General features: G+C 47.1%; 1 protein-coding gene across 1 annotated transcript; it reads left to right on the top strand.

The window, feature by feature from the left end:
* The first annotated feature begins 2163 nt into the window (after positions 1-2163).
* On the top strand, positions 2164-8606 carry LOC123425828 (cysteine-rich receptor-like protein kinase 10). The gene is made up of 7 exons (XM_045109564.1): positions 2164-3111; positions 5182-5319; positions 7002-7132; positions 7212-7422; positions 7514-7751; positions 7856-8006; positions 8111-8606. The coding sequence occupies exons 1-7, from the start codon at positions 2247-2249 to the stop codon at positions 8447-8449; spliced, it is 2073 nt and encodes a 690-aa protein (XP_044965499.1). The 5' UTR covers positions 2164-2246; the 3' UTR covers positions 8450-8606.
* The last annotated feature ends 6678 nt before the right edge of the window (positions 8607-15284 follow it).

Raw genomic sequence — 15284 nt, 5'->3', positions numbered from 1 at the left:
AGAGCACCAACTACATACCGAAAATAGAGAGAGTGATGGAGAAGGGACCTTGTCAATGGCGTTGGCACCAGTGTCAGATCGGAAGTGACCACCCTCGTCACGCGGCTGGAACCTTCTCATTGAGGAGCTCGCGCCGGCATGACCATGGATCCGGACCTGCTGCCCGATCTGGGGCGAGGGGGAGGTGAGGAGGTCGTTGGTGGCGAGGATAAAGTAAGGAGAGGAAAGAAGGGATGGGGCAAAGTCTGTGGGGGAGGCCGCTCGCAGCAGCGGCGGCTGTGAGGGAGGCCGCTGGTGAGTGGTGGCGACGGCTCTGGGGGAGGACGCCAGTGAGTGGTGGCAGCGGTGGTGACGGCGGCAGACGAGGGATGGGGACGGTGTAATGTGGGCTGGGGGTGGACGATCCGTTTCTAGGTTTTCCTCTCTGCCTTCTCTAGTAAGCCAATCAGAGTTTGATTTCGAAGCAACGCGAGCCACACAAACGCAGAAAAAACAGTCCCAACGTTTGCCCAGATGTTCCTGGTTGGAGTCCTCCCTGATGACGTGGACAACGGGGGAGAGCGTCCCTGATGGGTAGCTTATTGTTGTTGATGGTAAAAGTCTGAGAGTGTGACAGGAAGAACGTGATGCACTCCCCATACAAAATTGGACACTCTCCCCCGAAGTAGAGGACAAACTAGCTATTCTAGGATTAGTAAATATGATTTACTTTAATGTTTGCTCCCCTTCAAATTTAAGATAACTCTAGGTTTAGTACTTATGGTTTCACTGGAAATATTTGGGGCAAAGAAACTTGTGACGAGCGCTTTGTACTGCCCGTTACTGCTAACTTCTGGATATAATAAATTTGTAAAAGGTTCATGACAATTATCTGTGGCGTGCATAAATACTCACAGCCACTCCTACCTAATGTACTAGTTGTGGGTATTCCAGTGTGCCCGTCACTGCTCACTTTTATCATGCGATCCAAGTTGGGAGAGTTCATTTGTGGGGATGGGTATTACCGCCCACCAGTGTAGTGGAATCTCCGATTGCGGGTAGATTTTTCTACCCGCACAATAAATTTTCCAAAATATTAGTGGCGGGTTCCTATTTATGCCCGTCACTAACTTGAAACATGTATAAGACTTTTTCAAGTATTGGTTGCTCTTTGTGACCTAGGAAATTTGGAAACAGGAATAATGATGTGTTCAACAAGGCTTCCCCTTCAATAGCACGCGACATTCATATAGGATTTTATAGGAGAGTGAATTGTAGGTGGTAGCACGATGACCTCAATGCGAACTAGGGAATCTATCGAGGTGGGCAGTGGCGAGTAGGTCTCTTTGATTTTATGCGGAATGAGGAGTAATCCCCGGTTGTAAAGTGTGGACGGGCATCTTGCTCTTTTTTTCAGAAACGCCTGTAATTTTTTCATAATCATAACAATTGCAAATATACTGATTTGATTCTAAAATGCAAGAAAATTTCACAAAAGAAAAAACAAAAATATAGGTCATAATACCAGAAAAAAATGAATTCTTTATATATTTTACACTATTTTTGTATGTTCATAATTTTACGTAATATAAAATATTTTTATATTAATTATATTTTTTTACAATCACGTTTTACGTATAAAATAAAACAGAATTTACAAAACATAAAATTACGATGCATTGATATTAAAATAGAGAGGGTGAAGAATATGTGCGGATTTCTCCGGTTCCAAACGCACCGGTGCATGTACCCGCACGGCGAGGACAAAGTCCGTCAAGTTCGACGGGAACCTGCCTTAACTCGACACTTGTTGTCATGTGGAAATAGTTGGATCTTTTTCCTCTTGTGAAACCAGGAAAAACATAATTGAAGGTTTGATATGAGCCATGTAAACTCACGTGGAGTACTTCCCCCGGTCGTTTCGGTTCTTCTTCCCGACTCCAGGGTCATGTCGCGTCGGCCACCCCTGTCGTCGGGTCAGACACGGCCGCTAGCCGCTAGCCGCTACCGAAGCTGGCTGAGTGGCTGGGCCCCGCGAGCATTTATAGGAGGCCCCACGATTTCAGAACCACCAGCATCAACGACTCTCCAGTACAGTATTCCAGTCAAACGAGCCCCACAAGAGTCAACACCAGACCCTACCTCCCGTATCCCCCCCTCAGCATAAGCCTTCTACTACTTTGCTTCGCTTTGCTTTGTAGTCGAGCCACTGCCGCATCTTCCACCACTACTGACGACTCGTCGGCTCGCCCAAGCGGCCAAACACCATGGCCTCGCACCACCGCGGCCGCATCCCCTCCTACCTCGCCACCGCCGCTGCCCTCCTCCTTGCCTTCCTCCTCCCGCCGCTGGCATCTTCCCAATCCCAGTGGCAGAACTGCGACGACAAGACCAGCATGTTCACCCAGAACAGCACTTACCAGGCTAACATCCAGGCCCTCTCCACCACCCTTCCCAAGAACGCCTCCTCCTCGCGGACGCTCTTCGCGTTCGCCAGCATCGGCACCGTTCCGGACATCGTGTACGCGCTCGCGCTCTGCCGCGGCGACGCCAACGCCTCCACCTGCGGCACTTGCGTCTCCAACGGCTTCAAGGGCGCGCAGCAGCTCTGCCCCTACAATAAGGTCGCCGCCGTCTACGAAGACCACTGCTACGTTGGCTTCTCCAACAAGAATATCCTCTCCCCCACCGGCGGCGACAACAACGCCCTCATACTGATGAACACGCAGAACGTGACCGAGCCAGTGAAGGAGGTGTTCAACACCGCCGTGGGTATCCTCCTGAACGCCACCGCCGAGTACGCGGCCACGAACTCATCCAGGCGATTCGGCACAGGGGAGAAGGGGTTCGAGACGATCGACAAGGGGAAACCGAAGATTTACGGTGTGGCGCAGTGCAGGCCAGACATGGCACCGACCGATTGCCGGAGCTGCCTCGGAAATATCATCGCGGACATGCCCCAGTACCTAAGCGGGAGGCAGGGTGGTAGAATTCTTGGATTGCAGTGCAACTACAGGTACGAGCAGTATCCCTTCTTCACCGGGCCTTCTCTGCTGCAGCTCCCGGCACCATCCGTGGGGGAAGCTCCATCTCCAGCGCCGGACAACGTGACGCCACCACCAGTCAGAGGAGGTGAGCTTGGAGAAATAACTTCCATCTTATTTGTACGATTCAGTCTTTAGACCAGAAGTAAAACATTTGAGGGACAAAACAGTGAGGTTTCATTGTTTTGAAAGGTAAAACATTTGAGGTTCGATCTGCCAAGAAACGAAAACGTAGAAACTCATTGCGGACTGGATCGACTCCATTTAGATTTACACAGCACAATTTTACTATTTAATTTGATTTCGAACATAAAAATATAGACTGTCAACACCAACCAGGAGCCTTTTCACAGAAGATCTTCAAAGTTCTGTAAAGAATTCGGAAGCAATTGGTTTCTGTTGTTCCGTCCTGACTTCTGCGTAGTCCCGTTGCTATCAGTTAATTTACTGGACAACAACCAGAATTATATGAGTTCTCAGTCTTCTGACGATCTGGCCAGGCCTTATTTCAGTTTGCATTTCGGCCAAAGGGCCGAAATATTCACTTAATTTTCATTAAATATTTGAAATTTTGGAAAAATATTTTGAATTTTTTTTATTTCTTGTGTGCTACTGAAATTGCTGAAATTAATGAAATTCAATGAATTTCATTGAATTCTCATTGAAAGTTATTTCCTTGGCTGATTGCTAGCCTTAACTCGTCTGCAAAGGGTCCGTGTTGGAATTTATAGCACTCTTGACTCTTCCATGATTTGCTCTAAGTAAGTAAAATATCTTCTGGTGTTTGTGCATGAGCACATGGAATTTTTCCTTTTTGACGGACCATTACCCATTACACAGGCTTTTCATGTCTGTTTACAACTAAAAGTGCAGCTATTCAGTGAGGTTTTAATTTTTTTTGGGAAGTTAAAACAGTGAGGTTCGATCTGCAAAGAAAGGAAAAAGTAGAAACTCAAGCTGGAACGGATCGAGTCCATTTGGATTTACACACCACAGTTCTAGTATTATTTAATTTGATTCTAGCATATAGTTATAGACTGTCAACACCAGCCAGGGGCTTTTTTACAGTCTGATTCAGTTGTGCTAAAATAACCAATCCAATCTTCATAGTTCTGTAAAGAATTCGGAAGTAATTAGTGTGTACGATAGTTCAGACAAAACAAACCATGGTAAACTAACAAAGTAAGTAAACGAGGGAAAGATTGCTCGCAACAGGAAACTTTGGAAATTTCTGTTGTTTGGTCTTGACTTCTGTGTAGTCCCGTAGCTATCTGTTAATTGACTGGACAAAACAGAGAATTATACGAGTTCAAAGTCTTGTGATGACCGGGCCAGTTGTGCATGCTTGGCTAATTGCTAGCCATAAAAACTCTTCTGCAAAGGGTCCGTGTTGGAATTTATAGCACTCCTGACTCTTCCACGATTTGGTCTAAGGCTGGTTGTAACGAAGAGTATCATATACTAGTATCATATACATGATACTAATATATGATACTAGATCTGTAATGCATAATATTATATGTCAGTAGTCTAAGGTAGTTTATTTATTGTCATGCATGACACATAGTAGCAAATCATCTATTACTGATACGGTATCATAATATGCATGATACTGAACCCTCTCTTTCCTCATTTAATTCTATGACACCTCATCAAAGTTGCCTAGTTGGCATGCATGATACTACCTATGATATTCCCATTACGACCAGCCTAAGTAGGAATATTGACGAACAAAATATCTTCTGGTGTTTCTGCATGAGCACATGTTTTTTTTTTTCCTTTTTAGACGGGTCATTAGTGATTACACAGGCTTTTCATGGCTGTTTACAACTAAAAATGCAACTATATTTTTTTATTCCTTTTGTTTTCGAGAGAGTATATTCCTTGGCATTGGAACTCAGGCGAAATAACACATTCAGATTTCCTACCCATGTCCATGTCTGAATTCAAAGAGGCTAGACATAAAAGCTTTCAGCACTGTAAACAACTAGACATCAAAGATATTAATGGATTTTCTCCAGTGATATCTTTGCAGTTTTCAACATAGTAGCTTCATTATCTTCAAAATGTGTGACAACAAGGCAGTTGCATCATCTCTTAGAGTCTTGTAGGATCCTCTTCAATGTATCTTGTACTGACTGTCGCCTTTCATTTACAGGAGGCACAAGGAATGGAACTGTTAGAATTTTAGCCATTGCACTACCGATAGTCGTTGCAATACTGGCTGCTGTTGTAATTTGCTTTTGTCTATGGAGGAGGAAGAGCAAACCGGCGGCACTAAAGGCATCATTATCATGTAAGTCCCTTATTATTTTTGGTTAAACATATATATATATTTTTTAGAAAAGGAGGATGACCCCCGGCCTCTGCATCAGGGAGATGCATGCGGCCATTTTATTTATTATTCTCGAGGACCTTACAAAGTATTACAACAACATGTCTGAATCCGCCATCTTCGCAACATCTGTTGCTACTCCTATCCATATGATGAAGGGGTGCTAGCTGGGCCACATACCCAGATCACTTACCTAAGCCTAACATCGAAAGTCGGAAGCCCCAGCAGATCCGGTCAAGCCATCTGCCACATACCGGGTCTAGGGCACAAAACCGATCTGACGCACTCGTGTGCTATCGCCGCCATCTTCCACCGGTCCGTCTTTAGAGCAAATATTGAGGCTTCTACCTTGTGTAGCCACTCTGCCATTGACGTCACCATGACGCCAGATAGCTACCTCCTCCTGCGCGAGTCCATCTCCACGCATCGGACGCCGAGTCCCCACAGCGCCATGCCGCCGATATCCGCCGCCATCAATGTGTGAGATGAAGCACCGCTCCACCATTCCTCCAGCCAGGACTTGCTCCAAAACGATGCCCCCAGGAGGGAGGGCGATAAAACGCCATCATCGTCTGATCCAGGAAGACCCAGATCTAGGGTTTCCCCCGGAGCATCCAGAGCCTGATGACGCAAACAGCAATGTTGTTGCTCCACCAGACGAGCGCCGCCGACGTCACAGCCTCCAAGATGTAGCAGGCCAAAATGCGCCGACATCGAACCGCCGCCACCTCCACCACCGCTTGAGCAGCCCCCGAGCAACACCTTCAGGAAGGAACATGCCACCGCGGTGTCGTCGTCGCTTGGACCAAGAGGATCTGAGGTTTTCACCTGAGCTCCTGGGAGGGGTGGAAGGAAGGGGATCCTCTCCAAAGCCTCCAACAAGGGGAACAACACCCAAAGGTGCTGCCTTCGGAGTGGCCGCCGCACCGGCCAAGGGACTCCCCCGGAACCCTTCCAACCACCGGATCTGCAGGGCTAGCATCCAAGAACAGCGAGAAGCCATCTGGGGCCGGATCCGCTGCAGATCGGAGTAGATCGGGGTCGACGAGAAGCAACACCATGGCCACCAGCATCCAGCGAGGACCGCCGCCACAGCCGCCGCCACCCCCCGCGCCGTCCGGGTCAAAGAGGGATCCACCGACCGCGTACAGGGGCCAGCACCGCCTGCACCCGCCGGAGCACCGCCGCTAGCCCAACGCCCGCCACCGCCTGCCGCGGGCCGCCGCCGTGCGCCCCACTCCCCGCCACCGCTCGCCGAGGCCTGCCCCCTCACGCCCGATCGCGATCGCCACAAGCCACCGCCGTCAACCACCTAGATCCGCCGCCCGCGGAGGAAGGGGAGCCGGGAGAGGGAGTCCCCCGCCGCCGCCGTCTGCCACACGTGTTTTACCGGCGGCGTCACCTGGCGGCGGCGAGGAGGGGAGGATGAGAGAGCGGCGGCGGCGCCTAGGGCTTGGGAGCCCCCGAGTCGCCCACGGCGGGGGCGACGCGAGGGATGGTTAAACATATAAGTTTCTTCTTGTTCACAAATGGAATCAGTTTCTCAAAAATGATCTATACAATTGAAACTAATGTTTTGGCATTCAGAAATAGTTGCATTCATGCTTTACACCATTATTATAATGTCTTTTCTCTTATGATAGATCCAAAAAATCCAGAGGACATACAGAGTATCGATTCACTCATTCTTGATCTATCAACTCTACGAGCCGCAACAGATAACTTTGATGAAAGCAATAAACTTGGTGAAGGAGGGTTTGGTGTGGTTTATAAGGTGCTAATTTAATCATTTCACAAAGGATTTTTATTCTGTATATTCCACATCTAGTAAATAGATATCTCCATTTGTACAGGGAATCATTCCTAACAATGAAGAAATAGCAGTTAAAAGGCTCTCACAAAGTTCTGGCCAAGGGATAGAGGAGCTAAAAAATGAGCTTGTTTTGGTTGCTAAGCTTCAACACAAGAATTTAGTGAGACTTCTTGGTGTTTGCTTGGAGGAACAAGAAAAGTTACTTGTATATGAGTACATGCCCAACAAAAGCCTCGACACCATCCTTTTTGGTGGGCAACTCACCAAACCATTTTGCAACAGTGAAACAAATAACTAAAATATATTGTGTAGAGTTCTGATATTTCTTTTCCTATGTTATAGATCCTGATAGGAGAAGTCAGCTAGATTGGGGGAAGAGATTTAGGATAGTGAATGGGATTGCTCGCGGCTTACAATACCTTCATGAAGATTCTCAGCTGAAGATAATTCACCGGGACCTCAAAGCGAGCAACGTTCTTTTAGACTCTGACTTTAATCCTAAGATTTCAGATTTTGGCTTAGCAAGGTTATTTGGCAGTGACCAATCCCATGATATTACCAACCGTGTCGTTGGAACCTAGTAAGTGCTGGCGACATTGCTCTTATAAGATTTTTTTTTAATAAAATTGCTTTTATAAGATATCTGAGAGTGCATGAGTTCATAACATAATGTTGTTATTTCAGTGGATACATGTCCCCCGAGTATGCTATGCGTGGGAATTACTCTATCAAGTCAGACGTGTTCAGCTTCGGCGTCTTGATTTTAGAGATCGTCACTGGAAAAAGAAACAGTGTCGCATATGACTCCGAGCAAGCTGTAGACCTCTTAAGTTTGGTGAGTACTTTGGGTTTTTGACTATTAAAAACTTCGACTTCTAGGCAAAGCTACAATTTGTAATAACAATAATAGTAATGAAATAATCCATCTACTGAATGCAGGTCTGGGAGCACTGGACGATGGGAACAATTGTAGGGATCATGGATTCATCTATGACTAGCCATTCTCCTGGAGACCAGATGCTGAAGTGCGCGCACATCGGACTTCTGTGTGTTCAAGAAGACCCCGCGGATAGACCGATGATGTCGGTTGTGACTGTCATGCTAAGCAGCAGCACTGTGTCTCTCCAAGCTCCATCTAGGCCAGCATTTTGCATCCAAAAGAGTGGCATGAACTACTCGGGCATGCACACAGATCCATATCCAGGAGTTTCGCATCCTACCAGCAGATCACCTATGTCACCAAACGAAGTTTCGATTACTGAGCTTGAGCCGAGATAAGTCCGAGCTTGATGTGTATTCATTATGTATACCATTCTTGCCAAAATAACCTATATTGATGCAGGGAAAGACCCTACTTCATATGTAGTATAACTACTGGACCCCTGGGGGTAGAAAGTTACTGAGCAATAGCATAATACGCCATTGCTAGAGAAAACCCTATTAGTAGCGCTGGTGCACACTCTATTGGTAGGACGCTATAGCTAATATTTAGCAATGGCGTTATTTATGCCCAATGCTACTGGTGAACTTACATAGTAGTAGTGTTGGATTATCCGGCGCCACTGCTATGTATCTGCAGCGCCTGTTTCAGTGAAGCGCTACTGGTAAGGGCGCATCGCTTTCTTTGTCTCTCGAATATGCATGAGCATGCGTATTATATATTAAAAAAGAAGCGGCAAAAAAGCCAGATAAGGTGAAGCGCTACTGGTAAAACTTTGCCCCTTGTCATTGTTATGTTTTTTTCTATGCTTTTACGCTGTATTTATACAGCTTTTATATAATAAGAACATGCATATTCATTGAAAAGATATGAGACAAAAATGTCTCATCGTTGGCATCATCATCATCAACAACGTGCTACAACATAGTCTTTCATCATATCATTATCATCATTTATGGTCGAACACATGTCTCGATACAAGTTATTAGAAGTCTCAAATATATGCAACTACATGGTGACATACTCATGTTTCACCATCTACGTAAACTATGATATGATCGCACAGAAGAGAAGAGCAATCATGATGATCAAAAGTGAGATTATGTAATAGTTCTTGAGGCGCCGGTTCCGGTTCCTCTTTTGCGCTAGTGTGAATCTCAAGAAACTACACTTCCGCCTTGCTTCAGCTATCAAACCATTTTTGGCTGTCGCGCGGGAAGCGGTACACTTGGGCCTGAGATTCTGGCCACTCATCCTACACTCCCAAAATCCTCCCTATGTAGATGACATACCACTTCTTCACCATCGATGATCTATATATCAATCAGAGATGCATATATCATATAGTTAATTCAACGATAATATGCAACATAATATACTTGAGTAACACAGAGAGAAAGAGTTGGCAAATAGAAGCAACATATAATAAACATAGTTAACGACCAATCAGAGATGCATATATCATATAGTGAATTCAACAATAATATGCAACATAATATATTTAGTAACACAGAGAGAAAGAGTTGGCAAATAGAAGCAACATATAATAAACATAGTTAACGAAATTCATCGTACCAAAACTAACTAAATAGAGTGTGGGCCGTTAACAGAGACATCCAAAGTTTCATTTAGAGAAAGTAACAACTAACGAAAACATTGTTCAACCAATGTACTCGTTTCATCCGGCCATATCCGGGAGGATGCACCCAAGCTTTGCGAAAGGCGTCAAGTTCTGACGTTGTAGGGCTATGCGGGCTCGGACGCCAACCCGCGATATTGGGACGTCGTAGAACATTCCATTCTCATCGAGGATGTCTTTCATGATGATCGACGCAATTTCCTACTGGATGCGGTAGAATTCATTTCGGATTTGATGATCCGATATGGTTCCTAAATTTTCGGCCCATCTCTGCATATGGGCATCGGATGAAGATGTCATGCGAAGTGATTGTACATCCCTTCTGTACTTGAGCATGTGATGGATGACGTAGAATCCATCCTTATTACTTGTTGTCGGTCGTCAGACACAACAGAAGTCAGTCTTATGGCCGTCTTATGGCCGAAGCACACCCCTCCATTATTTGTTTTTTTGACCTGGATGTAGCCACCCCACATGTTGAAGCCAAAGAGACATTTGTCCAGAACAACCTTTATATGTGTGTAATGTTGCTTCTCTATGGTCTTGGGCGGGTCCAAATACAGAGCATGGGAGAAATACGGGTAAAGAACGAGGAGAATGACACGCTCGTCGCTACGCAAAATAAATACACAATCAAGTTAGCCTTCATGTGTGCGAAGTAATGATTGAAAATGCACGAAAGGATGTATGTATTATAGTGGCTATCCACAGATGACTTACCCGGGATGAGAAGGTAGGAGAATCGTTTCCTTGTCCTTATGGTTGACCAAGAACTCTTCTGTTTACTCCCTCACATATCGATGGTTGGCTTCGTTGATTAAGAAGAAGCCCTCGTGCAAGTAGTACGAGTCCGCGGCCGCAAGGTCACTGATTTGCTCTCTCCCGGCGATGTAGTTCATATGCAACACATAAAGGCGGACGAACGTAAAATCGAGCTGCCTCGTTCGGAACAACTCAAAGATGTACTCAAATCATAGAAAGAACAGGTCCGCGGGGCATTCGTGGACGTACATGTGGATACTGATCGGCACATGAACTATATATAGCGGGTATCTTGGATCATCCGAGGCGAGAAGGCTTGTCTTTTTTGACAACACATGGTCATGAAGTCTCCCGAGACCCCCTGTTATGGCCGCTAGCGCATCTGCTGGTACCATTGTCTTTCATGCAGCATGGAGAAACGACGCACCCTTCATCGATACACTGTCCGCAACCCGGGTCTGCAAAGGCGACTGGATGCTACAAGCAACTACGAGAGCTTTGGCGGCAGTAGAGCCTTTCGTTGTCCGTCTCTTCCTCTACATCTTCTTGGTGGGCTCACATGCCGGTGGGTCTGTCAGACCCTGCCTGACCCCACCCCCCAGTGTTGTTGGGCTCAACATTGCACGACTTTGGCTTAGTTGAACTTGGGTTGAGGCGACATTTGGAGGCGTGTCCTCTAAGGATTGCATGAACAAAGACTTCTTCCAGTCCCGAAGACTTTTAGGCTCCGGTGCATCATGCATCGCTTCTTGACGCTCATATTCATATGGCTGACTCATAGTTACTTCGTTGTCAAAGTCGTCATTGAGATACTGGAGATGGTCATCGTCCTCCATGTCATGATCCATATCATCTTCTATGGGTCCGACGTCATCCACCGCCGGAAAGGTTGCCCCTTCCTTGTGTCTCTCGCTCTCACCCAACAACACATGCGGTTGTCGTAATTGTGTAGGTGGGTTTTTGCTCATACCTTGTTGAGGTCCTGTTGGTGTGCTCCCGACCACCTCCAGACGAAGAAGATTCTTTGGCCACATGGTCGCCTAATTTTTGCATTGGCCAAGCTGCATCGGGGTCTTCTTGTCCTCTCCACCAGTTTGTATGGGAGGAGAAAAACCCTCATAGCATGCTATCACACCCTCCACACAGACCCTTAAGGCGTTATCGAGCATCGACCGGCGGTGGAACAGGCGATCCTTGGGCTTCATTATAGTACCCTTCCCCACATCCACCAACCCGCCGTTCATGTGGTAGAGGAGTGTAATGCCCCAAGAGTGTATCTTTCCCTATTTGGAACCTTCTCTATGTGGGTCCAACTTGTCATTGATATGAGAGCTCAATGCATATGATTTCATGTGATGTCACCTTGATTTGTTTTCCTTTGCATGCATGCATTCCATCCATTCTCTACTTTGTGTTTGTTGCCTTGTGATCATATGTGGAGTTGTGGTGACATGAGTTGTGATGATGATATGTGTGATAAGTGGAGTGATGTGGATGTGGTTGGATGGTAGTTAGCTCTTTGTGGTTTGCACTAGGGTTTTAAAAACTTCTTCCTCTTTATTCACCTCAAGGTCAAGTTTCACTTGTCCCATCCTTGTTTTAAAATGTCCAAGATCTTAGCATATTTTGTGGTGATTGTGAGCATGTGAAGTTGCTGTTTTGATCCAAGTTTTAAAGGTGCAAATATTCACAAAACAGATCAAACATATTCTGTTTTGTAAATATTTACTTGCTCCTAAAATCCCTTTTTCATTTTATTCTATTAGGTCATAATTCCTTATGACCAGGGGTGTGTTTGTTTTATTTTTAGCATCTATAGTTTAGCCTGTGCTTTTATTTTGTTTTCTGGTGTTGGTTTTAAATAGAAAAGCCCCCAGGAATTCTTCTCTCTTATTTGGCGCCACTAGTGGGCTTCCTCCCACTAGCAGGCCCAACCCCTCCTCTCTTTTCCTTCGGCAGCCCAGGCGTGCACCCCTTCTTGTTTTTTCTGACGCCGTTCCTCCCCCGTGTCTGCTTTCCGTCTTGCTTCAGAGAGAGAGAGAACGAGAGGATGAAAGCGTCGTCCCGTCGAGGCCCTCTTATAACCTCGGCGTCCGTGCCCCTTCCCCTAGGGTTCCGCGCCTCCCCTCTCTGCGACGCCACCATCTCCTTCCATCTCTCCTTCCTCCCCAGGTAAGAGTTCATGTAGATCCACCTAGCAGAGAGAGAGAGAAGTGCACAGCCGACGTCTACCCTGCTCTTGTCGTCTCCGGCGCCGTCCACCATGTCCAGGGGCTCGGGGCAGGACCCCGCGCTCCATCCCCGCCGTCCTTGAGGTCGAGGCGCGACCACAGCGACGGGCAGGAGCTCGCCAACGGCGCGTTCCCGTCGGTCTGTAGATGTTAATCATGTTGCTCATGTAGGATTAGGAAAGAAAGCCAAACCGAGTCCTAGTAGTATTAGGATTCCTAGTCCTAGTCTATTTCCATAGTCCCTTGTGGACGTGTATAAAAGACACCCTAGGGGTGTTGATTGTAACACCAGAAAAACGAAAAGCAATACAAAGCAAAGGCTCGACACGGGCCTTTAGCCATCAAATTCATTGATCAGTTTTATTCATGTCGCTAGTTACGCAAGTTCCATCAAGTAGCCGGCCGAAGCAAGAATCGCGTAGGCACGCCTGTACAGCTGCATACGCACGTTCAAAAGCCAACAATTGGTATCAGAGCCTCGACGATCTACGATCTACGATGACGGACAGCGACGCTGAGTCGGTCAAGTCCGGCAGCGGCGGTGCCAAGGCGAACAAGAACGGCGACAAGGTGAAGAAGGGCGTCAAGTCAGCAACCAGTGGTGGAGGAATGAGCGGCGCCAACGTCCAGGCGCATCGCAACATCCCCATCCAGTACCCGATGCTCACCGACGCCAACTACGGCGTGTGGGCGGTGAAGATGAAGATTATTCTTCGATCCCTTCGAGTGTGGGAGGCCATCACGGACGACGACGTCGACGAGGAGCGCGACGAAGGTGCCATGGCCACCATAGCCCAGTTTGTGCCGGATTCCGTGCTGATGACATTGGCGGAGTTCGAGACGGCAAGAGAGGCGTGGAACGCACTCAAGGAGATGAGGATCGGAGAAGATCGCATCAGCAAGGCTCGGGCACAAGTGCTGAAGCGCCAATTTCACAAGTTGCAGATGGAGGAAACTGAATCGGTGAATGACTACGCCATGCGTCTTACTACTTTGGTGGGAGAGATCCGCGCACTTGGTGCAAAGCTCGATGAGACCGAGATCGTGGAGAAGTTTTTCAGTTCAGTCACTGATAAATTCACGTACATCATCGGCACACTCGAGCAGCTTTACGACATCGACAACATGACCATAACGGAGGCGATCGGACGATTGCGGACATGGGAAGAGAATGCTCGTGGCTGTCGGAAAGGCAAAGGAGGAGGTATTGACCAACTCATGTACTCGCACGCAGATTGGGAGGCCCCAAGTAGCAAAGGAAGGCGTGACGGTGGCGAAGGCTCAAGCAACACGAAGGGCGATGGACAAACCGGAAAAGGCAAACCACAAGGTCGTGGTAAGGCGGGCCAATCTAAAGAGCTGAAACCATGGAACTTGGACTTGTACGAGGTCAAGTGCTATAACTGCAATAAGATGGGTCACTTTGCGAAGGATTGTCCAAAGCCTAACAAGCAGGAGATCAAGGCAAATTTGGCAAAGCAGGAAGACGAAGGTCCAGGTCTTCTGATGGCCGAAGTTTGTGATCTCGCTGAAACGGTGGTTGTGAAACCAAGCCGGAAGGTGCTACTTCATGAGGAAAAAGTGACACCAAAGTTATCCGGTGATCATAACGTGTCGTGGTATCTCGACACGGGTGCCAGTAACCACATGACGGGGTGCAAGGAGAAATTCCTCGAGCTGGAATACGATGTTGAAGGCTCGGTCAAGTTCGGTGATGGTTTAGCTGTGGAGATTTGCGGACAAGGATCTGTCCTCTTTGAGAGTCTCACACGCGAACATCGCATACTCACCGGAGTGTACTACATCCCACGGCTGCGCAACAACATCATCTCTATTGGGAAGCTTGACGAGAATGGATGCAAGGTGAATATCAAGATCAGAGAGATCAAAGAAAAGTTAATACGCTCGATACGAGCTTGCGGCTATCGATTCGTTTTCGTTGAGTTCCATCAACGCCGCTGAAAGAAACTCGACCGACTAGAGCTAGCTAGCAAGTCAGGTTCAAGAATCCATTAACCTGCTTGCTTGCTTGCTTGCTTCAAGCCAGCTTTACACACGTCCGTGTATTAGCTTCGGTCGTGATTTGATCTATGGTTTAAAAGCCAGCGGAGTGATGACGATCTTCGACTACCTCCGAAACGTGCTAGCTCGTGTTAATCGCACACGGAATAGGCTCTATATCCTCAACCTTGATCAATCTCAACCGGAGTGTTGGCTCGCCAAGAGTGATGATGATTCGTGGTTATGGCATGCTAGATTTGGACATGTTAACTTCTACGCCTTGAAGAAGATGTCAAAGATGGAGATGGTATCCGGGATGCCAGTTATCGACCATGTTGATCGAGTATGTGACGGGTGCTTGGTTGGAAAACAGCACCGCAGGCCATTCCCTGCTGAGTCTACCTATCGTGCAAGTGATGCACTCGAGCTGCTCCATGGTGATCTATGTGGCCCTATCACCCCGGCAACTCACGCTGGAAAGAAGCATTTCTTCCTTGTGGTAGACGACTACTCGAGATATATGTTGGTCGTTCTCCTATG

This window comes from Hordeum vulgare, chromosome 2H (assembly GCF_904849725.1).
Source record: "Hordeum vulgare subsp. vulgare chromosome 2H, MorexV3_pseudomolecules_assembly, whole genome shotgun sequence".
Classification (NCBI taxonomy): domain Eukaryota; kingdom Viridiplantae; phylum Streptophyta; class Magnoliopsida; order Poales; family Poaceae; genus Hordeum; species Hordeum vulgare.
This window is presented reverse-complemented; position numbering and strand designations above follow the sequence as displayed.